This window comes from Taudactylus pleione, unplaced genomic scaffold (assembly GCF_031769625.1).
Source record: "Taudactylus pleione unplaced genomic scaffold, aTauple2 ptg000347l, whole genome shotgun sequence".
Lineage (NCBI taxonomy): Eukaryota > Metazoa > Chordata > Amphibia > Anura > Myobatrachidae > Taudactylus > Taudactylus pleione.
In genome coordinates this window covers 2,107,388-2,133,148 of record NW_028284748.1, presented here as the reverse complement: position 1 = coordinate 2,133,148, position 25,761 = coordinate 2,107,388, and the positions used below count along the sequence as shown (strand labels likewise).

The window sequence follows — 25,761 nt, the reverse complement described above, 5'->3', positions numbered from 1 at the left end:
CCTTTTATGGTTTTCACAAGAAGGGCTGGCCTGCCAACAAACAGACTCTGGCCAGTGGATTCGCATGACTTCTCACAGGCCTATACGCAGGCAGACCTTACTGTGCCGGCCTCTGTTACTGCTCATTCCACTCGCTCTGTGGGTCCCTCGTGGGCAGCACATCATGGCGTCTCAGATAAACAACTTTGTAAGGTGGCCATGTGGTCTGTCCACACCTTTCTCAGGTTCTATGCCTTTGATACCTTTGCCTCTCAGGATGCTTCCTTTGGGCACAGGATTCTCCTCTCGCCCTTGAATACTGCTTTGGGACATACCGAAGGTATCCCTGTGGATCCCTATGGACCCTGAAGAAGAAGAAGAAAATTAGTTATGGTAAAAACTTGCCTTTGTTAACTTCGAAGTCCATAGGCTCCACAGGGCGCCCGCTATGGGTTGTGCTTCTGGTCACCGGTTTCCTGTCTCCTATCTGTGAGAGTGTGAGTCTTCTGTGTGCCAGTCTTCCTTCTCTCCTATCGTCCTCCAACCTCAGGCTTGCTAACAAACTGATTTGGCTCGGGGATGGGGTATAGGGGAGAAGACTGGAGCATCCTGTGAGCTGAAAGCTTTAACTATATGGTGCCCGTCCTAACTACCACTTACACCCCAAGGTATCCCTGTGGACTTAGAGAAAGTGAATTAACAAAGGTAAGTTTTACCATAACTCTAATTTTTTTCTAAAATCCATATTTTTAGGAAAAATGGTCGGGAATTGCTCTGGGACCCCTGCGGTACCTCAACTAATGACTGATTAAGCAATTGGAAGTTTCCAATTCGCTTAATTAGTCAGTAATTACTCACTTTCCGAAATGGTGTTTCTACTTCCTCCAGCGTCTGCATCCGGTCTTCTGCAACAGCGGTGTGTGTAGCCCTCCAGGAGGCTGCAGCAGAGAGAACTACATTACCCTAGCAGTCTCCTTAGCCTCCCAGCACCCCCCTCCCCAGTGTAAAGATGGAGGTGAGGGTGACCGGGAGCTGTGGAGACCACCAGAACGATAAGTATCTTCTTTTCTTTTTTTTTTTCTCGCCCTGTGGGGCTTTTTAAGCAGAAACCCATGCATGCATTTTTTTTTTAATTGGAAACTGCGGGTATCTAGGGAGTGCATACCTGCGGTAATCCAAAATTGGACGCAAGGTTTTGTTGCAGTGACACACCAGCGTGCAATTGAATACACCCCTTCTACGTTTCACTTGATATTAATCAACCACAGAATCTGTGTAATTCACATGTGTCCCGAATAAAGGGAAGATGAGGCAAGTCTATTCATAATCATTACATTTTATGGGGTCAATCCAATTAGCAGCGATGACTCGCACCCGTGAGTTCAACAGCCGTACTTTATGACACCCCGAACTCGCACAAAAGTGCTCGCAGCCCCATAGGGCTCCAAGCAAAATTGTGCGACTTTGGGCTTAGAGCGGGCCTCGAGGTGTGTGAGATGGAGTGCAGTTGCTGGCATTTTAATGCCACGGCAGCTCGCACCCTTCGCAGCTAATTTGATTGAGCTATATGTCTTTGTTCATTAGAATTTTTTTGCTAAGTTTTAAAATATACAATAAGATGTAGCTGAACTATGCATCTTATTTAATTTGTAAACACTTATATGGCTTATAATTGTTGTTTTGTTCTGATTGACCTTGTCTTTTGTATGATGCTGACCTAATGCTGTGGACATACTGTACAATATATTGTCCGTACAGCCAACAAACGATATATAGTTCAGTTCATCTCAAGGTGTGTACACAGGATATATTTGTGAACGTCATCGTTCACAGATATACAGTATCGTAGCGTTCCAGCTAAACTGTTTTAGTGGGGCGCCACGCCCTGCCTGGTTTTCACATGGGGATATGTGGCCTGCCCAGATACAGAGTGCCAGTTTGCGCCCTGCGTCTACATTTTCCCGGAGCAAGCTGACACAAAAAGTCTGGTAGCAGGCGGAGAGAAGGGCCGGGTGCCTGGCCATAACCCAGCCCCCAGGAGGCAAGCCACACACCATAAGAGGGAGCTTACAAGCCGGCAGCCTGTGCACCATGACTGGGAGAGGCAGAGAAGCAGGGCTTTACAAATGGGTGTGCGGACTCCGGAGGTCCATGTGCTGACTTGATGCTGATTTGCTCCAGCTCAGCACAAACCACCACTCTGGACTCCAGCCTTTGTACAGTGTCATCCGGTCCAAGCAGACATGTTCCAGGACGCCAAGCAGCAGCCAGTGAGACAGCGGGGTTGGTAGAGACGGTGGGCTGTTACCGTTCCCGATTTGCCTCGACAGTAGTATCATGGCATGCTTGGAGTGACTCATTATCTTATCTCCTCTGCCCTGCATGGGCCAGGTATGTACAGAAATGACAACAGCCCCCAGACCTAGAAAATCAGTTTCCTGTGTAAAGGGCACCTGGAATGTGTAAAAGGTGTCCTAAATCAAGAATTAATGACCACCATCACCACCACATACTGACCCCAGCAGGTAGGGGTGCATGTTGCTAGTTTCCGATTTGTTAGCACATTAGTAACCAGCATAACTTTAATTTAAGTTATGTTTGCAACTGTACACATAAGGTCATGGAAGGTAGTGAAGGAATTAAATATTGAGGGGCATTGAAGGGGGATGGTTGTTAGTCAAAAGTGTGGCACGCCTTAGAGTGATGGAAATGGGGGAGTGCCATGAGGCCTCGTGCCCTTCGAATGCGTACGTCGAAGGAGCGTGCAGGGAAAAATGTGCCCTTAAAAATTAAAAAGTGCCCCCCTTTGTGATCAGCACCCTTCCCTTAAATATCCTAGAGTGAGCACTAGTAACGCGCTGGCTGTGCAGCACAGCAGTTTCAATATAGTAATTCAGATATATCGAGCGCATCTGAATATATATACGGATGTCTGTTCGACAGACCCATATGCTGGCTGCTGGACCGCCAACAATGACGTCAACACAAGTTCCTCTGGCAAGACGTGTTGATTGGCCGATTGGCAAATGTATTTGCACAGGCACATACTTACCAAATCTTTCAGAAAATAGGCCGGATGACTTATTCATTGACCAAGTGTGTACCCCACATAACTGTAAAGTTATGAAGCAATATGTCCTTTAGTAGCAACAATATGTAATCACTTTATTATTTTAGTTTTTTTGTGTAGATTCCTATACAATTTCGTATATCCTTCTTTTTTTTTTTTTTTTTTTTTTTTACGCTACATAGGTTTTGAAAATGGTGTGTGTGTGTGTGTGTGTGTGTATATATATATATATATATATATATATATATATATATATATATATATACACACACACACATGTTCTCCCCAGGCTGTTTTCTGCGGGCGCATCGCCCGGCAGAAACAGCCTACTGCCCGGCACTTTCCCCCGCTGTGGAACGCTGGCCTTGATCGCTTCAGAGGCAAGCATTCCCAGTGATACACTGCGCGGGTGACATAATGACAAGCCTACCTGCGCGCCTGCTGGATCTAGTTACATCCAGTCAGTGGGAGGCAACGGGAGTGGGAGCACGAGCGGCCAGCAAGTAAAGGTAAGTTCTGGGCTGGGACCAGGGCCAGGACCAGGACCAGTCTGGGGGCACTGCCTAAGGGGCACTATTTAAGCCCGGGGGCACTGCATAAGGGACACTATTTAAACCTGGGGGCACTGCATAAGGGGCCAGCCTGGGGGCACTACATAGGAGCACTACTTTAGTGTTCACTCTAGCTCCGGCGGCAGGCAGGGTGCCGGAGCTAGAGAGGGCAACTTTGTGCGCGCGGGCGAAAAGGGGGCGTGGCCATAAAAGGGGGCATGTCTATAAGATGCGTCCCCTTTTTCATCATACTTGGGGGCGTGCCCGGCACTTACGGACATGCCGGGCAGCCCCCAAGCGCTGCAAACAGGGAGTATAGATGCCGGGCGCATGCGCCCGGCGTCTATTCTCCGGCGGTGACCGGGTCACCGCACATTTCTCCACCCGCGGGACACTGCGTCCCGTGGGTGAAGACTGCACCCACAGCCTGTGAGGGCAGGGTGCTTTTTGCCCTCTTTCTGGAGGGCAGGGTGCTTTTTGGCCTCCAGAAGGAGGGCAGGGTGCCGCACCCTGCTAAAACAGCCTAGCGGAAACGCTACTACTTCAGCCTGGGGGCACTGCATAAGGGCAAAGCTAAACTACAGGGGGCACTGTATAAAGGGCACAAATACAGGGGGCACTGCATAATGGTCACTTTTGACTGAGAACCAGTGGGGGAGCAGCCTGAGACCTGTCGGGCTGGATTGGCAAGGGAGACACCCCTTTTCCCGGCGCCTGCATAATTGCGAAGGCCCCTGTGTGTATGTGTGTGTGTGTGTGTGTGTGTACAAACACACACACACACGTTGAGTCTCCCATATCCAAATATTCAGAAATACGGAATTATTTTGGCATGACTGAGATAATGAAACCTTTGATTTTGGATGGTTCAATGTACACAAACTTTGTCTAAGGCACAAGTTATTAAAAATATTGTATAAAATTACCTTCAGACTGTGTGTATAAGGTGTATATGAAAAATAAATTAATTTAATTTCTGTACACAAACTTTGCTTGAGCCGCAAAATTATTGAAAATATTGTATAAAATTACCCGCAGGCTGTGTGTATAAGGTGTATATAACACATACATGCAATCTGTGTGTATATTTGGGTCCCATTCCCAAGATATTTCACTATGACATGCAAATATTCCAAAATACGGAATATTCCGTTATCCAAACTACCCAAGCATTTTGGATATGGAAGACTCAACCTGTGTGTATATATGTGAGTGTGTATATATGTGTGTGTATATAATATATATATATATAATATATATATATATATATATATATATATATATATATATATATATATATATATATTATAGGATCACCAGAGATGGCGATAGTGAGCCATGGATTTTGTGTGGGGCTGGAGGGATCCTTCCACACATGAGGGAATTAAAGCTAGGTGTTAGCTCACCTAATTGCTGTCCAGTGGATTATGTCCAGGGAGGACTGAGACGGACCAGTCAGACAGAGCTCAAAGGGCCAGGAGGTCTGAGTTTAGACTTGTGGGAGACAGGGAAGGCCATCAAACTCTGGTACTGAGCCATGTGAATGTGAGTAGGCAACTGCACGGAAGCAGGCCAGACTGTGAGGCTGTGGCAGCCAGCCAGCTAGCTAAAGACCAGGCTGGAGCCTGTGTCAGGACAGTTGACAATTGAGAGCCCAGTGTTACTCTGCAGGAGGCAGAGAGAGACTTTGGACTATGTTTGTAGACTAGCTGCCCAAGGTTAGTCAGGGGCGAAGAAGTGAATCAGTTACCTGATAGGGGCTAGGCATTTGTTTTGTTTCCTGATTATGCTGACATTAAAGCATTATTTAATTTATTTTACCTGGAAAAGCTGCATGGACCCTCACTCGAGCACTAAATACTGCACCACTGACACCCATCTATTGAGCTAATCACCCCAAGTCATCACATATATATATATAAATATATATATATATATATATATTTCATTCTAGCACAGACACAGACGGTGTAATGGTTAGCGTTACTGCCTCACAGCAATGAGGTCATGGGTTCAATTCCCACCATGGCCCTAACTGTGTGGAGTTTGTATATTCTCCCTGTGCTTGCGTGGGTTTCCTCCGGGTACTCCGGTTTCCTCCCACACTCCAAAAATATACTGGTAAGTTAATTGGCTCCCAACAAAAATTGCCCCTAGTGTGTATGTGTGTGAGCATGTGATAGGGAATATAGAATGTAAGCGCCACTAGGGCAGGGACTGATGTGAATGGCCAAATATTCTCTCTGTAAATCGCTGCGGGGTTTCGGTCCCATTAATATCCACACTTCCTCTTACTTCTCAGGTGCATGTTTCTTCCATATACGTATTTAAAAAGTAATTTTTCCATGTTTTGGATAAAAGTCCTTCTACCTTTTAAAATGGTCAATTAGAACACTTTGTGACTTCTAAAAATCTACATAACCTATTTCTCAGATAAAAAATATGCTATATTGTGTACTAATTTAATTATTATTCTCTTTCTATTATATTATACATAGATCTCCTGTATGGTAGCTGTTTAGAATTCCAGCCTATGTTTTCTTCCAAAAATAAGTTTCCAAGTTTAATTATGTTTCACTTGCACAGCATGTTACAAAACTTTATTTTGAGAGGTGTTTTTTTTTTTTTACATTGATACTCAAAAGAATTATGTTTGTTTCTTCAATTATAGAAATATTATCCACCAGATTTTGATCCATCTAAAATCCCTAAGTTAAAGCTTCCGAAAGATCGCCAGTATGTGGTGCGCCTCATGGCTCCGTTCAATATGAGGTAAGCATATTTAATAGGTCTTTAGTTGCTGTTTCATTGTCCAGTTGTAAGTAAACTCCTCAGAAATAAAAATGACTTGTTATAGGTAGGTTGCATATGGTGAATGTGTCTTATATTGCTTCCCAAAACTCCACACTTCCCACTTCTGTGACTCTTCTATTAATAATTGAATCACTCCATCACATTGCAGCTATTTACCTGTACTATTATGAACTGATCATACTCTGTGCCCTACCCTGAACTCCGATTGGTTACCAGAGTTATGTTCTCTCATCCACTAGCAAATGTCTGCAGCTTTCGGTCAGTTTTCTGTATGTGCTGGTGGAAATTGCTGTGCACGCACTTTGAGATTATTTGCCTGATTATTGCAGTTTGCAACTATCTTAAGACCAGGGAAATCATATATTTTCCATACATGGGGGGAGGGCACTACATGAATGCTATCATCTTCATAAATGTACCTGCACACATGGGGGTATCCACATTTGAAAGAGGGGAGTCCAATATTTCATCTGATGAAGTCCATTAGTACGTATAGTCTGATGATCACTTGTGACAATATGACCACATGAGCCTTATCACCCCAATTACTGCCACCTGCACATATATAAAAGGCATTTTCCCTATAATCGAAATGGAATATTGGAATAAATAGTATTCTATTAAAAAAAAAAGTCTGTCTTAAAGCTAATTTAACATGTGATTTAGGTTAAGATGTATTCTCAGTTTAAAAAGAACAGGCAAGATGGACCAAGAGGTTCTTAGCTATCTTTCTATGATAGGGATCAGCTTTCTGTACTTGCCCGTGGACAGGGTCAAGGTAATGGTGCGCACACACGGTATGACTTTTATGAGCGATTTGAACGATATCGTTAATGTCATTATCGTTCATATCGTTCACTTTTTTGCAGTCACCAACCTGACTACCAACTATGCGTGTTCCTGCATGAACGATAACGATATCTATGGTCTTTCATGCATGCAAGCCAACTTGGACGATTTTGTAAAGATTTGCCTGTAAAAAGATAGCTTCACTGAAATATCTATCTAATGGTGCATATACATGGTCAGAAATGTCAGATGAACGATTTGACCAACGATTTGAACGATTTTTTGCCTGTATTAAAATGAAGGAAATCTGACTGAAAACACATCAGATGTCAGATATCGTTATCTGACAAACGGGAATGTTCATCTGACAAACATGTCCGATTTTCCTTCAGATATGAACGATTGAACGATTTTTAAAATCGTTATTGTACAGATCTGAAGGAAAATCTGACTGTATGTATGCACCAATAGATATCTATCAGTGTGTACAACCAAAATCGTTTGCCCTGCACTACAGAAAGTTGGAGGGAAAGCTATTAACGATATCTATGGTTGTTCAAGTTGTTCCGTGTGTATGCAGCAGACTCAAGCTGGTGTTCTCCAGATTTGTGTATGGAGTCTTTTGTAACCTTAAAGCTGGCCATACACTAGAGATATGCTGCTTGGAATGATAATCGGCCAGTGTGTGGGAGCAAACGATAATTATTGGTTTTCTCACATACGCCGAAAAATGTCAAACAACTATCGTTCCAACTAGTTGGGGAAATCAAACATGTTTCCAACTTTCCCCCAAACTGAACGATAAGTAGCCAGACACTGTCCGGCAATGTCTGCCTACTTTTGTTACAGTTGACTCTTGGCTCCGGTACAGCAGACGTTCATTGGCTGCTGTTCCGGGCTCTCACCAGGACTTCCGTCCGATCTGACCTCTGACGGCCCCCCTGGTGACTTGTACGTGCAGCTACACCTGGGAGAACAGCCGCACGAGATGCCGCTGCTGGTGTAGAATGACTAGCTCTTAAATCTGAGCTTCAAGAACCTGTGCAAAGTGCAGGAGAAGGTCACCGATTATCCATATAGCCTTGCTGGGGGCAAAGGTGTTGGCTGTGGGTAGATCATCTGACAGGTAGCACTGACGGTCGCTGCTGCTATCGGGGCTGCTGTGCTCTCTGTCCCCTGTATGACAGCTGCTGCCACACAGCCGCATATATTTGCCTGTGTGGCAGGAAGTTGCTGCTGTGGTGTATAGGAAAAGGCAATCTGTGGCCCTGCAGAACTACATGTCTCAGCATGGCCTTCACACCGCAGCACGTAGTTCTTGGTATGGGCTATTAGAACAGAAAAAAAGGGATTTGCCCCCCAGCACACTGTAGCAAAATCAAAACTACTTAAATCCTACATGATAATAGAGATTCAGAGGTATTAGTTACATACATTTGCAAATATATGAATAAGGGCCAGGCCAATTGTCAAGGCTCCTCTATACCAGCGTCCCTAACATTAAGGGGTTCACGTCCAAGAAGCAAGGCACCCTAAAAAATTCCAGCCAAGGACCATCCCCAGGGCATCACACGAAAGGGGGAAAAAAGGTGATGGTGAAGTGTAAAGGATAGATGTGTAAGGATAAATCAATAAGTGTTAATGAAATGTGAAAGAATTAAAATTACATAAATAATATACAAACAATTAGAGAAGTGATAAAAAAAATTCTATGTGAATTAAGTGGTGATGCCATGAGAAAGGTCCAGACAGAGCAACCCCAGGGGCCCCACTCCAAAAGCTCACATAATAGGAGCACCTACTCTGGGTCATATAATTACAGTTGGTGTACTGCATGATAACAGCACATGTATGAGCTGAGAGCTAACTTACCTTGGAGGTACCCCAAAAAACTCCACATGGCACTATAAGGGTCAGCACCTCCTCCTAATGCTGACTGCCTTCATACCTCTCCAAACTGCAATTAAAAAAATATGGTAGTTGCTCAAATCAGCTTAATGACATTGCACAGGTGCTTGTAAAGGGTGGGGTTTACACTGAGCACAGAAAAAAAGGGATTTACCCCCCAGCACACTGCAGCAAAATCAAAAATACTTAAATCCTACATGATAAATAGAGATTCAGAGGTATTAGTTTTTTTTTTATGGGCTATTAGAAAGCAGTGTTTTCCAGTCACCGAGGCAGAGAGGAGTGCTGCTCAGTGCTATGCTCATGGGGGTGTGAGTGCTGCATTCTCTCTGCAGCACCATCCTTTCCATCCACACTAAGCCGGGACCCTATGTATGTATGTGTGCTGCTGCTGCTGCTACATCTGCACACACTCTCAAACCACATTAATCGGCTGCAAAATAACGATTCTCCAACCTACTGTCATACAAGCAGTCCTCACTGCACACTTGCAGAAATGTCACTGCGATTTACCAGAACAAGCTCTGCCCACGTTACCTCATTTATAAAGGGGATCTACATTACTAACTATTTTAGCATTGTTTTCTGTCACATTTCCAGAATTATTTTTTTTTCTTTTTTTATAACACAATTTATTAAAGTTTTAGAGAGAATACAATCCAAAATATATTATAAGTATCATTACATAGCCTAACATATTGTGAAAATATCGGCATATAATATAGTTAACTTTTCATAGTCCGTAGGCAGGAAGGACTCCGTCATTGAAAATTAAAAAATATGTATTAAGTTACCATACAAATGGCTATGAAGAAGATCCGGTTGCAGCATGATACCTTCACATAAAGAAATAAACATATAATAAAGAATTAACAATAACTTTAATCATGTTGTTCTTTTTTGTTCTGTATAGAACCCAATTAAGAAATAAAGAGTGAGAAGGAAGAAGACAAGAGAAAGAGGGGGGGGGGGGGGGGAGGGGGTGGGATAACACATAGGGATGATAAGGTTATCCAATACCAAGGGTAGACAAGACTGTACAGTTTTTGCAATAAGACATAAGGTTTTATGAAACAGGACACACAGAGCGGAGTCCATATCTTCAAGTGGTCAAACATTAGTCTCCAACTGACGCATTAAAAACCAGTTAGTGGATTCAAAGATTTTGTGAATATGTTGCTGGGTTTCAGCATCTAGTTGGTCAATATAAGATCCCCACTTTTTATAAAAACAAGTAATACCTTTCTCTATATCTGGTAGAGTGGCTTGTCGCTCAAAGAACAAAATTTGTAAGAGCATATTTTTGATACCAGTTACTGTAGGAGGAGACCTAGAGGTCCATTGATTTAATATAAGTTTCTTAGCTATAGTGAGAATAACTGTAAGTAGGGGTATAATAGCTTTGCCTCTAGCGTCAAGACTCCAATTTGAAAAAAGTAGGAGGAGGCATGAAGCAGGATTTTTAGCTAATCTTAAGGAAAAAGTTAATATTTATAAAGTAAATGGTTTTGTCCCAAAATTTTTCTATTTTGCCACATTGCCATAAATTATGAAAAAAATTATGCTTCTGCGGCTCGACATTTCAAACATCTACCAGATTCATTAGGTACCATATGTTTTCTCTGCGATTGAGATATATACGCTCTGTGTAGCATTTTCAAGTGTACCTCCTGTAAGGCAGCAGATTGTAAATTCTTCAATGAAGTAGAGCAATGATTTAGCCATTTCTCCGGAGGTTCCAGAAAAGTAATATCGTTTGACCATTTCAGATATGACCGTTGCCAGAGAGCTACTTTTTGTGGAGCTATAAGCTCTGGGTATAAAAGTTTGATTCTAAAAATATTATTACATAAAAAAGTAATTAAAGTAACTACTGTACATGATCTACATCTTGACCTTCTAACAGAGCTGGGGGTTGATTTTGTGCAAAATGTCTAGCCTGTAGATACATAAAGAAATTATTACTGTATATACTCGAGTATAAGCCGAGTTTTTCAGCACATTTTTTGTGCTGAAAAAGCCCCCCCTCGGCTTATACTAGAGTCATGTCCGCATGGTACGCAGCTGAGTAGCGTACCATGCAGGCCGCGATGCAGACCGTGTCTCTGTGACACGCTGCACCGCGTGTGTAGCGCTGACCGGACGGAGTTCGGTCAGTACTACACACTGCCAAACACACTGCTGCCGGTGCCGGCAGCTGTGTGTTTGTTGTAATCAGCAGCCGATGAGAGTATGTCAGACTCTCATTGGCGGCTGCTGCTGCTCCCACTGCGGGAGCCATCTTCCGGCTCCCGTAGTGGGGAATGAGAGAGACGTCGTCATGACGACGTCTCTCCCATAATGCAAAGCGGCCGGAGGAGCCAGTAGCAGCGTCGGGACCAGGAGCGGGGTTTCAGGTAAGTGTTTTTTTTGTTTTTTTTATTACAGCTCTCTACTGGTTGGGCTACTACTGGGGGCAGTACCAGGGGGGGGTATTGCTACTGGGGGCACTACCACATACCTCCCAACATGACCCTCTCCAGGAGGGACACAATGCTCTGGTCCTGGACTTCCCATGTAATTTATGATTGGTGGCGGCTCCAGAGGTGGGGCTGCAGCACAGTCCAAAATTCAAATAGGGGAGTCACACCAACTGCCAGTGAGTCCCAGCCAGTGATGTTTGGCAGCGTGTGAAATGACAGTTGGTGTTGCTCCCCTATTTGAATTTTGAATTGCGCTGCAGCCCCAACTCTTACCAGGGAAGTCCAGGACCAGAGCATTGTGTCCCTACTGGAGAGGGTCATGTTGGGAGGTATGCTACCAGGGGGGGTATTACTACTAGGGGCACTACCAGGGGGGGATATTACTGCTGGGGGCAGTACCAGGGGGGGGATTACTACCAGTAGCTGATGCATTTCCCACCCTAGGCTTATACTCGAGTCAATAAGTTTTCCCATTTTTTTGTGGTAAAATTAGGTACCTCTGCTTATATTCGGGTCGACTTATACTCGAGTATATACGGTATGCTGTAATTGATGTGTCTTTTAGAAGGGAAATATATGGATTATACCTCCAGGATCGAATATTTCTCTTATGGCGGGAATTCCTATAGATTTCCATGAGAGAAATGTTTTATTCTCTAAACCCGGTGAGAAACAGGGGTTTCCCCAAAAAGTGTGGAGAGCTGGTGGGATTTCTATGATGTTTTTTGTTAATGGAGAGCCAGGCTATATATACATTCAGGTGCATAAATATTGGGACATTGACAGAATTTTCATATTTTGGCCTCTATTCACCACCACAATGGCTTTGAAATGAAACAAACAAGATGTGCTTTAACTGCAGACTTTCAGATTTAATTTGAGGGTAATTACATCCAAATCAGTTGAATGGTGTAGGAATTACAATGGTTTCTATATGTGCCTCCCACTTTTTAAGGGGCCAAAAGTAATGGGACAAACTAAACAATCCTAAATCTAACTTTCACTTTTTAATACTTTGTTAGAAATCCTTTGCAGGCAATTACAGCCTGAAGTCTGGAACGCATAGACATCACCAGACGCTGGGTTTCATCCCTGGTGATGCTCTGCCAGGCCTCTACTGCAAATATCTTCAGTTCCTACTTGTTCTTGGGGCATTTTCCCTTCAGTTTTGTCTTCATCAAGTGAAATGCATGCTCAATTGGATTCAGGTCAGGGGATTGACTTGGCCATTGCATAACATTCCACTTTTTAGCCTTTAAAAAACTCTTTGGTTGCTTTTGCAGTATGCTTCGGGTCATTCTCCATCTGCACTGTGAAGCGCCATCCAATGAGTTCTGAAGCATTTGACTGAATATGAGCATATAATATTGCCAGAAACACTTCAGAATTCATTCTGCTGCTTTTGTCAGCAGTCACATCATCAATAAATACAAGGGAACCAGTTCCATTGGCAGCCATACATGCCCACGCCATGACACTACCACCACCATGCTTCACTGATGAGTTGGTATGTTTTGGATCATGAGCAGTTCCTTTCCTTCTTCATACTCTTCTCTTTCCATCACTCTGGTACAAGTTGATCTTTGTCTCATCTGTCCACAGGATGTTGTTCCAGAACTGTAATGGCTTTTTTAGATGTTTGGCAAACTCTAATCTGGTCTTCCTGTTTTTGTGGCTCACCAATGGTTTACATCTTGTGGTGAACCCTCTATATCCACTCTTGTGAAGTCTTCTCTTGATTGTTGACTTTGACACATATACACCTACCTCCTGGAGAGTGTTCTTGATTAGCCAACTGTTGTGAAGGGGTTTTTCTTCACCAGGGAAATAATTCTTCTGTCATCCACCACAGTTGTTTTCCGTGGTCTTCCGGGTCTTTTGGTGTTGCTGAGCTCTCCGGTGCGTTCTTTCTTTTTAAGACTGTTCCAAACAGTTGATTTGGCCACACCTAATGTTTTTGCTATCTCTCTGATGGGTTTGTTTAGATTTTTCACCCTAAAGATGGCTTGCTTCACTGATAGTGAAAGCTCTTTGGATCTCATATTGAGCGTCGACAGCAACTGATTCCAAATGCAAATGTCACACCTAGAATCAACTCCAGACCTTTTCCCTGCTTAAGTGATAATGAAATAACGAGGGAATAGCCCACATCTGTCCACGAAATAGCATTTGAGTTGATAGTCCCATTACTTTTGGCCCCTTAAAAAGTGGGAGGCACATATAGAAACCGTTGTAATTCCTACACCGTTCACCTGATTTGGATGTAATTACCCTCAAATTAAATCTGAAAGTCTGCAGTTAAAGCACATCTTGTTTGTTTCATTTCAAAGCCATTGTGGTGGTGAATAGAGGCCAAAATATGAAAATTCTGTCAATAACAACAATTGAGAACATCCGAAGCACCAACCCTATGAAGGACTTCGAAGAGATGGTCCCAAGTAATGAAATGAAAAGCCTTTTCGGCATCGAGCGAGAGGATAACACTACCAGCTTGAGATCCGGATCTTTTGCATTACTGAAAGAACCTTTATAATGTTAACTATAGAGTGCCGTCCCCAAACGAACCCTGATTGATCTGGGTGTATAATAGATGGTAAGATAAGTTTAAGTCTGCCAGCCAATATTTTCATAAATAATTTATAGTCAGAGTTCAATAGGGAGATAGGTCTGTAAGATTGAGGAAGCTCTGGGTCCCGTCCCGGTTTTGGCAAAACCTTAAGCAGCGCTGAATTAAAATAGGGAGGGGGAGCTTCTCCCGATAACAATTTATTAAAGACAAGTTGTAATGGTTCGCTGATTTTAGGAGCTAAGATTTTATAATAATCATGTGCCTGGTTTAAGGTGATGGATGGCGTTAGGTACTTCTTCTATAGTTATAGGGGCTAGAAGTGAGGATGAATGATCATTAGTCATCTATGATGACTAATACTTACTACTGAAAAGGCGGCTTTTTGGGAAAGTATTATCAATCTGCGGTTCAGAGTATAGATTAGTAAAGAAATTTTGTAGAATGCTAGATATCTGGGCTCCTGATCTAGTACTATTTCCATCTGTGGATCTAAGTGATTGGCCTTTCAATAAATTGGAGAGCATTCTGCTAGGTGTGTTACAATATCTATGAAAACGGCATTGAGAATGAAAAGTGTATTTGCCCTAGTCTGTGTCAGAAGAGTATCAAACGGCGCTTTCTGGCGGACACTTGTCTCCTTAGTTGCCGGGGAGGGATTTGTTTTAAAATGTTGATATGCTGTGGTTAGAGCGGTCTGTTTCTCAAGATATGTATTGCGAAATATTTTATCTCTATGGGCACAATAGGACATGATATCACCCCGTATAACTGGCTTTGAGACCTGCCAGAACAATAATGGAGAATCTCTCTCTGTATCTACATTGTTATGTTTATAACTCATCCAAGCAGATTCTAATATTGTACGAAACTTTAAAGAGTGGGATATACGTGAATGAAAACGCCACTGTATAAATGGGCCTTTGGGCCTGATTCAGACCCGCTCGCGAGCGATGAGCGCACGCAAGCGGGTCGATGTTGACCCAGTGCGCATGTGCACGAGGGAGCCGGCTCCGTCGTGCGCATGCGCGAGACCCAGATAGCGACGGCCAAGCCATCGCTTCGGGTCTTGCTAAAAAAGGTGGCGTGCTGTCGATGGTTAGTGACAGCGCGTCCCCTTTGGTGGGTGTGCCGGAGGCATTCCCATGGTCTTGACCATCGCGACCATCTTTTTGGCTGCTCGCTATAGCTGTGGGTTACCCACAGCTATGCGAGCGGCCAGGAGGCCGCTTAAACAAACAGAGGGACGGCCCTGATTCAGAGCGAGGGCTCTGTCAGAGTGTCCGGCTCTGAATCAGGGCCTTTATCCATAGAAGATGACATTTTAAACCAACATAAAGAATGGTCTGAAAGACACATAGGTTCAATATTAGATTCCAGTACTCGAGGGAACAATGTCTCAGACAGTAGCAAATAATCAATACGGGAAAGCGTGCCATGCGCCGCGGATAAACAGGTATAATCATGCTCTACGGGGTGGCACGCCCTCCATACATCAGCCAGGTGTAGCTGGCGGGAAATATGTGGGATTCCAACTCTGAGCTGAAATCCGTGGTCCCGGACATGAGGATCTATCAAGCTGCGGAGCAGCAACTATGTTGAAATCTCCACCATAAATAATAGAAGAATCATTATATTTATATAAACGACTTGTAATTTTTAAGAAGAAATCTTTAGAGTAGCTGTTAGGGGCATAGATATTGCATAATATATAGTGAGATGAATTTACAGCAACATCAACTATAATATAGCATCCCTCTGGATCTATCTCTGTGGAATGAACCGTAGTGGAGCGAGATTTTTTAACCAGAATAACAACCTCTCTAGCTTTCGATGAATATGGTACAGAGACCCAAACAGACCACTTGAACATATTCAATTTAAGGATCGATGTAGGCCATAAGATGTGTCTCTTGAAGAAACACTACATCTAAATGAAAATTAGACAAATAAATCAATATTTTTCTCCGTTTGGCCGGAGAATTGATGCCTCCTACATTTTAGAGTTCAGATAGTCAAAGTAGCCATATCACAAGAACAAAATATAAATGAATGAATAACATATCACTAAAATAGATATAAAAAAATACGGATGTAAGCATCTAACAGTCATTATCAGAGCTTTCCAAAAGGTGAAGGATATACCAATAAGGGGGAGACAAGACATGAAACATTGGGGAACGAGGAGAAGAATGGTAGAAAGTGAAAAGAAAGAAAGAGTAGAAACAAGAAGAAGCATAGGCCATAAAATAGCCATGCATATATTGCATAGTGCAGATAAGGACATCGGGTATAGTTTAAAGTCCCTATAGGGTAACACAAAGAAGGCGGACACTCCGTGAGAGCCCACCTAAATGAGTAATACTAAATTTAATGCATAACATTTAGTGAGGAGCATATAATAAAGGAGAGATGTGACTGAGCACACCGCAATCAAAGGCACTTGTTTACATATAAACAGTTACTTAGATTAAATATAACCAGAGGAGGAATTAACACCCTATCACAAACATGAGAGAACCGTACTTAATGGAGAAAGATAGGCATTGAATAGAAGATATATACTTTAAGTCGGTAGAATGATATCTGATGACTAAATCAAAATATCTAATACTTAGCAGTATTTTTCATAAGAGGAACATGAGTCTCTTAATTATTCAAGAAGAAAGAAAAAGCATTCAAATCAAACGCTATCAGTACTCAAGGCGCAGCACCAGCGGCAGAAACAGCAGACGCCTCTTCTTCAGCCAAGTAACCCTCTGCATCTGCTACATTCGAAAAAAATTTAAATGAGTCGCCATCCTAAAGTCTTATGGTGCGTACACATTAGATGATATGCTCCCTGAGCGATATTGTCTAGTGTGTCCCCGGCAGGGTGTGCTCAATGTCATTCATGACATTGAGCACACCCGCTGAACGATATCATTAACGATATCGTTCAGCGCCGGGCTCTCTTCCACCATTCCCCAACATGCAGCAACCTGACGACATCGTCAGGTTGGCCTGCATGTTAACCTGATGAACTATGATGACGAACGACCCGCGGGATCGTGTTTCGTAGTTATCGTTCATCGTTTTTGTGATAAAAATGGACGATAAAGTGGACGACTGAACGATATCGTTATTGTTCAGTCGTCCACTTTATTCGCCCAGTGTGTACCCACCATTAGACAAGAGGGGTATAGCAAAGCAAATTTCCGATTGGCCTTAAAGAGTCTTGAACATAGAGGAGAAAACTTTTCGAGCACGTGTGACTTCGGCAGAGTAATCTTGGAATATATGTATCCGGGAACCATTCCACGTCAGGTCACGCTGGCGTCTAGAGGCTGACCAAATGGATTCCTTGTGTAAATAATTTAAGCAGCGGAATATTACTGCTCACGGCTTGCTTTCATGAGATGTGCGTATTGGACCCAGTCTGTGAGCTCGTTCAATAATAATATCAGGACTAATATCCTGTATATTTAGTAGCTGCGGCAGAGAGGACTGTATAAAGTGCATGAGAGCCGGCCCTTTAATTGATTCTGGGAGGCCTATAATACGCAGATTGTTCCTTTTGGACCGGTTCTCAAGATCATCCACTTTATTAATGAGCTGATAATGGGACTTTTGCAAAATGGTCGAATTGGTTTTGAGTTCGGCCACATCATAAAATACTTCTCCTAATCTCTGCTCAGTAGTAGTTATTCTATCAGAAAGCTGCTTCATTTGAGTCTTAATACCCTGAACAGCTTGAGTCAGCTTGTCAGCGTGTGCCTCCATTATGGGGCCCATTGTGTCTTGAATTGCTTTTACCACATCACTATATGTGAGTGGACCCTCAGAGATAGGTGCGGGGGAGATATGTATTGGCTGGGGATCGGTAGGAGATACATGCTCTAGCGTGTCTCCTACCTGTGTATCAGGCACGGTGGCCATGCTGGATTCTGTCTTCCTCCTGTCTGCGCGCTGGCGCTGTTTGTTTGCCGGTATTGAAGTGGAGAAATATCTCTCCATATGAATCAGGGTGTCTTCCCCTCCAGTTAGGTGCCTAGGATACGGCTCTTAGCTGCTTGTAAGCGGCACTGTAGCTCCGAATAGCAGGGCTCACAGCGGAGCTGAATCAGCCAGCGTCTGCTCCCATCTGCACCAGAACCGGAAGTCCAAGCTTGTGTGCATAAAATGAATGCTCATCCAGATGGCTATGTGCTGAAGTGAGGTAACAGCTCAACCTTTTTCTCCATAATTGTTTTAAAAGATCACCATAAGTGAAAGGTAACCAAATCCTGGAACAATATTTAAGTGATAAATGGTGAAGGGTGGGACGTATTTATTTCCTGCTTTGCCCAGTGGCACACAACTTTTTTCTCCTTGGCCAGTGTAACAGAACTTTGCCATAGCACAGGGCACTGCAGTGCAGGGGGCGCTGTTTGGGCCTGTCAATTTTCCTTTTTTTTTTTTTTGTCATACTCCCCTATCTCTTTATCTCTTCCCTGGCCATTCCCCATGAGGCCATGGCCCTTTTTCAGGTGCACTATCTTATGTCCCTATTTAAAAAATGGGGGGGCGCCCCTGCTCTCTCTGGCACAGGGCACTCTAGTCGACGCCATGGGTGGAGCCACAGGGAAGCACGTCGGGTCATTGCCGCAGCCTCTACTGCAATCACCTGACGTGCTTCCCCGTGGTCCCACCCACAGCATCTACGCTTAGGTGGAGCAATTGACTCCCGCCCAGCCCTGCCGGAAAATCTCACAGCAGCCGTGCCTATATCTTTTGCTCCTCTACTGCACTTACCTTCTTGGAGCCAGTAATGTGAAATGTGCCTGTGCTTAAATGTTGTTTACAAACTACAACAATATCACTGAAATAATTAAATGCGTTGTTATTTTCTATGAAACATTTTTTTATTTTCATTGAATGGCCTTCAATTGTTCAGTTATTAACCAGATTTTTTTTTCTACACTTTTAGTAGCAATTCAGGAGGTTTCATTTTTCTAAAATAGCTCACACCTCAATTAAGATTGGCGACCACTGCACTAGAACAATAAATCAAAACTTGAAGCTACAAGATAGCCCATGTGTAATAAATATCTGCATCAATTGTGTGCTGCTAAAAGGACACATTTACGCAGGATACGGTATATTCGTTTTGGCTGTCTTGCATAATGTGTATAATTTAATGTAAAAATTTGTTTCCTTAGGTTTTCACCTGAAGTTATGCTATTTGTTTATTTGAATGTCATTTTTCTTATACAGTATAGAATGAAATTAAGTATCATAATAGGAATATTTTCTGCACCAGTTTTAATAAATGTCCCAGAGAGTATTCTCTGCTACACAACACCCACACTGCAAAATATGCTTATACTTACTATTCCTTCATAAGGTTATTACACAGCATCTGCTTCCACTTCCTCACAATGTCACCACGCAAACATGGAGAAGTAGGCAGACACTGTCCTCTTACTTCGGTAACTTCACAAATTGGAGAGAAGTTGGTTGGTCTGATGAAAAAGTTGGTTAGGTGTGTGGGGCAGTGTTTTAGTTGGGCAGACAAGTTGGAGGAAAGTTGGTCTGGTGTATGGCCGGCTTAAGTCTCGCAGTTATCTATAATAGCCAATTGGATGGCACTCTGCTTTGTACACTAGCTGTTCTGTATATACTAGTTACAAGGGAAATGTCAGTTTTCTATACTGCCAACCAGAAAATCTTTCGTATTGTATACTGATCTGGGTGTATAATAATAATCTTTCCTGGTCATATGGGAGCTGCTTTGTTTATTTAAAAGCATATAGGTCATCCATCTGGATATATGCTGTATTACGTGTCTGCATTAACACATCTCATATCCATTCAATGTACCTCCAGGAGTGCAAATAGGGATATGGGTATCTCCCTGGGGACGCTAGTTGCTACAAAGAACAAATGTAGGGTTGGCTATTCTGACTTCCCTTTCTCTGCAGGTAAGCGCACCTGCAGGTCACCGGCGCACGTATGGTGTCATTTTTGGGTCACACTCTGTATTCATTGGCAGGGAAGTTGTATACAGTATATGGAGCCACTCTGAGGGACCTGTAGTTGAAGAAGAATATTTTCAAAATGGAGACTTACCCCACCCCCAAATTGTACCCTTTCTGGGCCTGACCCATATTTGGGGTGTTTACTTTAAAAACCTTAATGATTTTAGTTAGTACATACTTTCCTTCTATAAATTCTCTTAGAACATGCTGAAGCGGAAAAAAATCTGCAAATCTCATCATCTTGTTTGTGGAGTATGTGATAAGCCTTTATGTCAGGATTATGTCCATCAGCCTCATTAATGATGGTGTCTATGTAGCATATTTTTCTCATTCAGAAGTCGCCAGGAGAGCTTTATTGCTGTGTCCATGAGTAGAAGACCCACAGTCATTAAGAGGAATTCAGTTTTCAGCAATGTTCTGTCACGATGTCTGGCTGTGCATATCACAATAATTATGGTACAGGAACTTTGCAGATTTTCTATTGCACTTCTATGGGATGTGAGGAAAAATCTGTGATGTTGATGGTCACAAGGTGCTATTGAAAGGGTCAGGATGCTGGCACATTGCAGCCATTTTTGTTAATAGAATACTCGCCCAAGACTACTTTTACCTATACTTCAATTTATTGTCATTTTTTCCTGAGACACTGGATTCAGAGAAGCATGACTTATCTGCCAAGAAAGTAGCATCTTTGACTTTTTGGTAGTTTTTGGCTGTGCAATGAATTTTTGTAGATCTACTTATGTGTGGTAGGATTAAAAGTTATGCAGAGATATGCATACTCGTCATTCAAGATTCATTTAATCAATAAAGAGTTCTAAAGTGATTTGCTCTCTGTATACTGAGGGAATATGTTCAATGTTCTGAGTCATGTCCTTCCCAGTGGACCTGAAGGCACCGCAGAACAGCTTACAGACTTTGCAGAGGAATAAAATTAACTCTACTGTTCCTCTGAAAAACTGTTTTATTCTGAGCGAAAATGTAAGATACAGTCCAGAGCAATGAACCAGGTCATAATACAGAGCAAATACAGTGCATCAACATGTTTATGGCATATTATCAGGCCATTTTACACAGGTCTGAAAAACTGTATACTCAGGAAATATTTACCAATTTTTACAAGAGAAAGCTAGAAGGAATAAAGAAGAGAGAGACAAAAAAAGGGGAATAGATCAGGAAAAATATGGCCAGAGTTGGGAAGGGGGGGTTGTGCTCACTTGTTGGTAATATAGGTCAAATATGTTGGCAAACACAAAACTTAAAAAGAATGGTTCAGTTTAGACATAATATCGTCATTAAGAAAGATTGCTTAGTAAGGACCAAGTGGTATTTTCAAAGATGTGCATAGTAGCAGTGGGTAGTTATTCAAGGTATAAATGCCATTTATTGTGAAATTTGGCCACCAACTTCTAAATGTCCAGCATTGCAGTATGTCTTTCAATATAAAACCCAGAAATTAGTTCCAATTTAACCATCTCCCATGAGGGGAAATGTGGAGAGAGCCATTTTTGCAGTACAGCTTTCCGGGCTACTGATACAGAAAGAAAGGGTGTGTAGGTGTAGGTCACAGGAAGAAGAGTAGGTGACCATGGGACAAAGTTAGCTAGTAGACATGGTTCCCAAGAAAAGGGTAGTGTGGCTCTCATAAGTTGTGCAATAAAATTGAGTTTTGTGCCAACATTTTTTTTATCTTATCACACATTATGTATGAAGGTTGCATTGCTGGCATGACCTTTCCGATAATGGCTTCCGGGGATATGTGACGCCTTTGAGCCTGTGAAATATATGCTCCTTTGAGAAATTTTACATGTGCTTCTTGAAGTTGGTCGGAGCCCACAAATCTCATAGTATTTGGCATAGACGAGAAAATATATCCTGAAAGTGCAAATTCTGGGAATTCATCTGTACATGCTGCCCTAATGTTAGCCCTTGACTTGCAATATAGAAACCGCAATTTGAATTTACATGAGGTGAAAAGAGAGAGTGTATTGGACACTAGGCAGTAGGGATAGTGCTGGTGCCAGGGGGTAACATACTAAAAGCAGTGTCAAACTTGTAAATATAGTAAAAAATTTTAATTTGGGTAGGACGTATTGAGCTTTGAGTTCTTGAAAAGAATAGAGCCTGCCTCCAGGGTCAAAAATGTTTTGGATTGCTGCAATCCCCTTCCTCCTCCAAGTCGTGTAGTGAGAAATGGTAAGCTTATGTATCATATGGTGGGTTCAAATCCCGACACCAGAAGCCCGGCAGCAGAAGATCCCGACAGGTGAGTATTTTTACTATTACTAACCCTACCCAAAAACCCCAACCCCCCCTTGGAGTGCCTAACCCTAACCTCCAAGTCCTCCCCGGCCCCCCCCCCCCTCCCCAAGTGCATAACCCTAACTCCCACCTGTAAGTGCGTAAACCTAACACCCCCTCCTTCCCCGCAGCCTAAACCTATGTCCCTCCCCCGGGAGCCCTAACCTAACCCTCCATGCCCCCCCCCCGGCGGCTGTCCGCGCCCGCCGCCCCGGCTTGCATTCGTTCGGTATGCCGGTCGTCGGGCTCCCGGCCTAGGGATAATGATGGCCATCGGGATTTCGGTGCCTATCATTAGACCCCTGCCGGGATTAGACAGTCGAGAAGCCGGGATTTACCCAATGCATGTTTGGAAAATGCCTTATTTTAACCTTACTCCCCAGTTGCTCTTTTCCATATGCCCCACTCAAAACTCAAAAATGGGGTCCTAAACAATATCCTATTTAAAGATACCGATAAAGCATGGCACATGGGGATGCAGTCAGGAAGCCGAAGGTCGAAATGCCGACTGCCGGCTTCCCGGCGGTCTAATGATACCGACGCCTATCATTAGCCGTGCGTCGGGACCCTGATGCCTGGCATACCTAACGAAGGCGGGAGCGGACAGCCGCGGGGGAGGGTTAGGTTAGGGGCTCCCGGGGGGGACTTAGGGTTAGGCAACCCACCGGGAGGGTTAGGGTTAGGCTAGGGGAAGGGGGGGTTAGGGTTAGGCACCCCCGGGGGGAGGTTGGGGTTAGGCACCCCCCCCCCCCCCCGGGAGACTTCGGTTTAGGCTGCAGGGATGGGGGGTTTGGTGTAGGCACTTAAAGGTGCGTTAGGGTTAGGCACCCCTAAGGGAGGGTTAGGGGGCGTACAGGGTTAGTTTTACTTACCTAAATCCTGTCGGGATCTTCACTGTATGCGGCCGGCTGTAATACATATTCCGTTAAAGGTGGGACCACCGAGAGTTGGATAATTTTATAAAACTCACTAGAAAGACCATGATGAGCAGGTGTTTTGCAGTGTTTAAGTCCTTTGATTACTGTGAGTACTTCTAGTTCAGAGATAGATATATATATATATATATCGATCTATCCTATTTTTTATTTTTTTTTAATTTATACTTACTATATGCTTATCACCATTAATTTAATACATGTATGTTAACTAAGCAAGCATAAAGTGCAAACATTAGATCATTTAAAATCATAATGGATAAGCAGCAAAATAATTTGCATACATGAAAATTATTTAGTAGTTTATCCATTATGATTGTAAGTGATCTAATGGGCGCCATCCATCTGTGATGGATTGGCGCGATTCGGAATCACGGATCACAGAAATCCAACATGTTGGATCAAAAAATGATCGCGATCGTCATATCACCGACATTTAAAATGACACCCGGAAACGCCGGCATTTCCCATCGCATCGCCAGATCGCGAAACACACTCGCTGATGTAAGGCCACCTTAATGCAGTGTTTCCCAAACTCATTCCTCAGGGAGCACTAAAGCTGGCCACACATCTAAAGATTATCTGTCCAACCAGCCAACTAGTTGATTGGTTGGAATGAAAATCTGGTAATGTATGGGAGTAAATGATAATCTGCAATTTGCTCCTAAATGACAGAAAATGGACAAAAACTGTTGTTTGAACAAATTGTTTAGATCGAACATTTAACAAACTTGTCTGACGACCATTTTCATCTGTTTTCTGGCATTTAGGTGCAAATTGCTGATCATCAGTTAAGGCCCCCATACATCAGAGATGGATTGCAGCAATCGTGCAATTTGCAATCGATTTGTGTATAAAAATCTGCAATGTATGGGCTTCACAGGTCGCAGATTGCAACCAAAAAGTGATTGGAATTGTTTAATCAGATTGTCCAACATGTTGGATTTCACAGATCGATTGGGGCTGTAGATTGCTAGTGTATGGACATGATCAGCAGATTTGCAGACCGTTTGTAGCAAAATGATGGGCCTTTCAAGATTGCCAGATCTGTGTTTGCTGCAATCGATCTGCAAATCACTGAAAAAGATCTGTAGTGTATGGGTGCAGATTGCTCGATTGGGAAATCCTAAGATCAGGCAATAAATCTTCAAATTGTTCAATTGTGGTTTTCAGATTGCTGATGTATGGGGGCCTTTACTCCCATACGTTACCAGATTTTCATTCCAACCAATCAACTAGTTGACTGGTTGGATATAAGTTGGTCTAGTGTGTGGCCAGCTTAACAGTTTCTTTGTCTCCTCACAAAATCACAAATGAAACAATTAGCTCCACCTGTGGATGTTTTAAAATGTGTCAGCCAGTAATGACTACACCTGTACACAAACTAGGAAAAATGGAAACCGTGCACTGATAGACGGTATATTGTCCGATTTATATCGCTTTGAGGCAGATCGGTACAATATATCAGGCACATTGTCTAATGTGTACCTGTGATTGCCCACTCCCGCGGGTCGCATGCTATATTGTGTGATTGACCATGCTGTACGGCCAATTACGTGATATTGTATGCGGAATGTATGTGTAATGAAGGACGGAAAAAGGTTTCATTCCACCAATTACATCGGGTAATGTAGTGTTCACTCTAGCTCCGGCGGCAGGCAGGGCATCGGAGCTCGAGAGAGCATGCGCACCAGAAAAAGGGGCGTGACCATTGAAAAAGGGGCGTGTCTATAAGAAGTGTCACTTATCCGTGACTCTTGGGGGCGTGCCCAGCACTTACGGACACGCCGGGCGGCCCCCAAGCGCTGCATGAAAGGTAGAATAGATGCCGGGCGCATGCGCCCAGCGTCTATTCACCGGCAGTGACCGGGTCACCGTACCTTTCCCCACCCGCGGGACACTGCGACCCGCGGGTGAAGACAGCACCCGCAGGTTGTCTTAGCGGTGCGTTGCACGGTGAGGACAGGGCGCTTTTTGCCATCCAGAAGGAGGGCAGGGCTCAGCTCCCCGTTAAAACAGCCTAGCGGGAACGCTAGGTAATGTGTACAGGCAATATTGCATGGTCCGTGGTGAAGGTACAGATGTGACCTCGCACATCTTTGGCGCCTATGCGGCAAACCTGCGCACACATCACGGCATGCGATTTGTTGCGTATGCCACAATTCCAGGCCGTGTCAGCATTCACACGATGCAGTCTTATAGATTGCGGGAGCGTAAAAGATGCACGCGCCGATTCACGGGAGCACGACTCGCAGCATACATGCCATGGCAAGTCGCAGTGGCTGCTACTGTACAGACAACACATGTAAATCGTTCTGACCATTGTCAAGATTGCCGGGTCGTCTAGTGCACACTTTCTCAAACTCTGTCCTCAGGACCCCACACAG

At 43.4% G+C, this 25,761-nt stretch overlaps 1 protein-coding gene across 1 annotated transcript in view; it reads left to right on the top strand.

Annotated features, from left to right (window-relative positions):
* Positions 1-25,761, top strand: part of YJU2 (YJU2 splicing factor homolog) — a 313,756-nt gene that overhangs the window by 12,621 nt on the left and 275,374 nt on the right. The window contains exon 2 of the mRNA XM_088444090.1: positions 6,272-6,372. Coding sequence (XP_088300216.1) covers positions 6,272-6,372 — 101 coding nt within the window. The remainder of the gene's footprint in view (positions 1-6,271; positions 6,373-25,761) is intronic.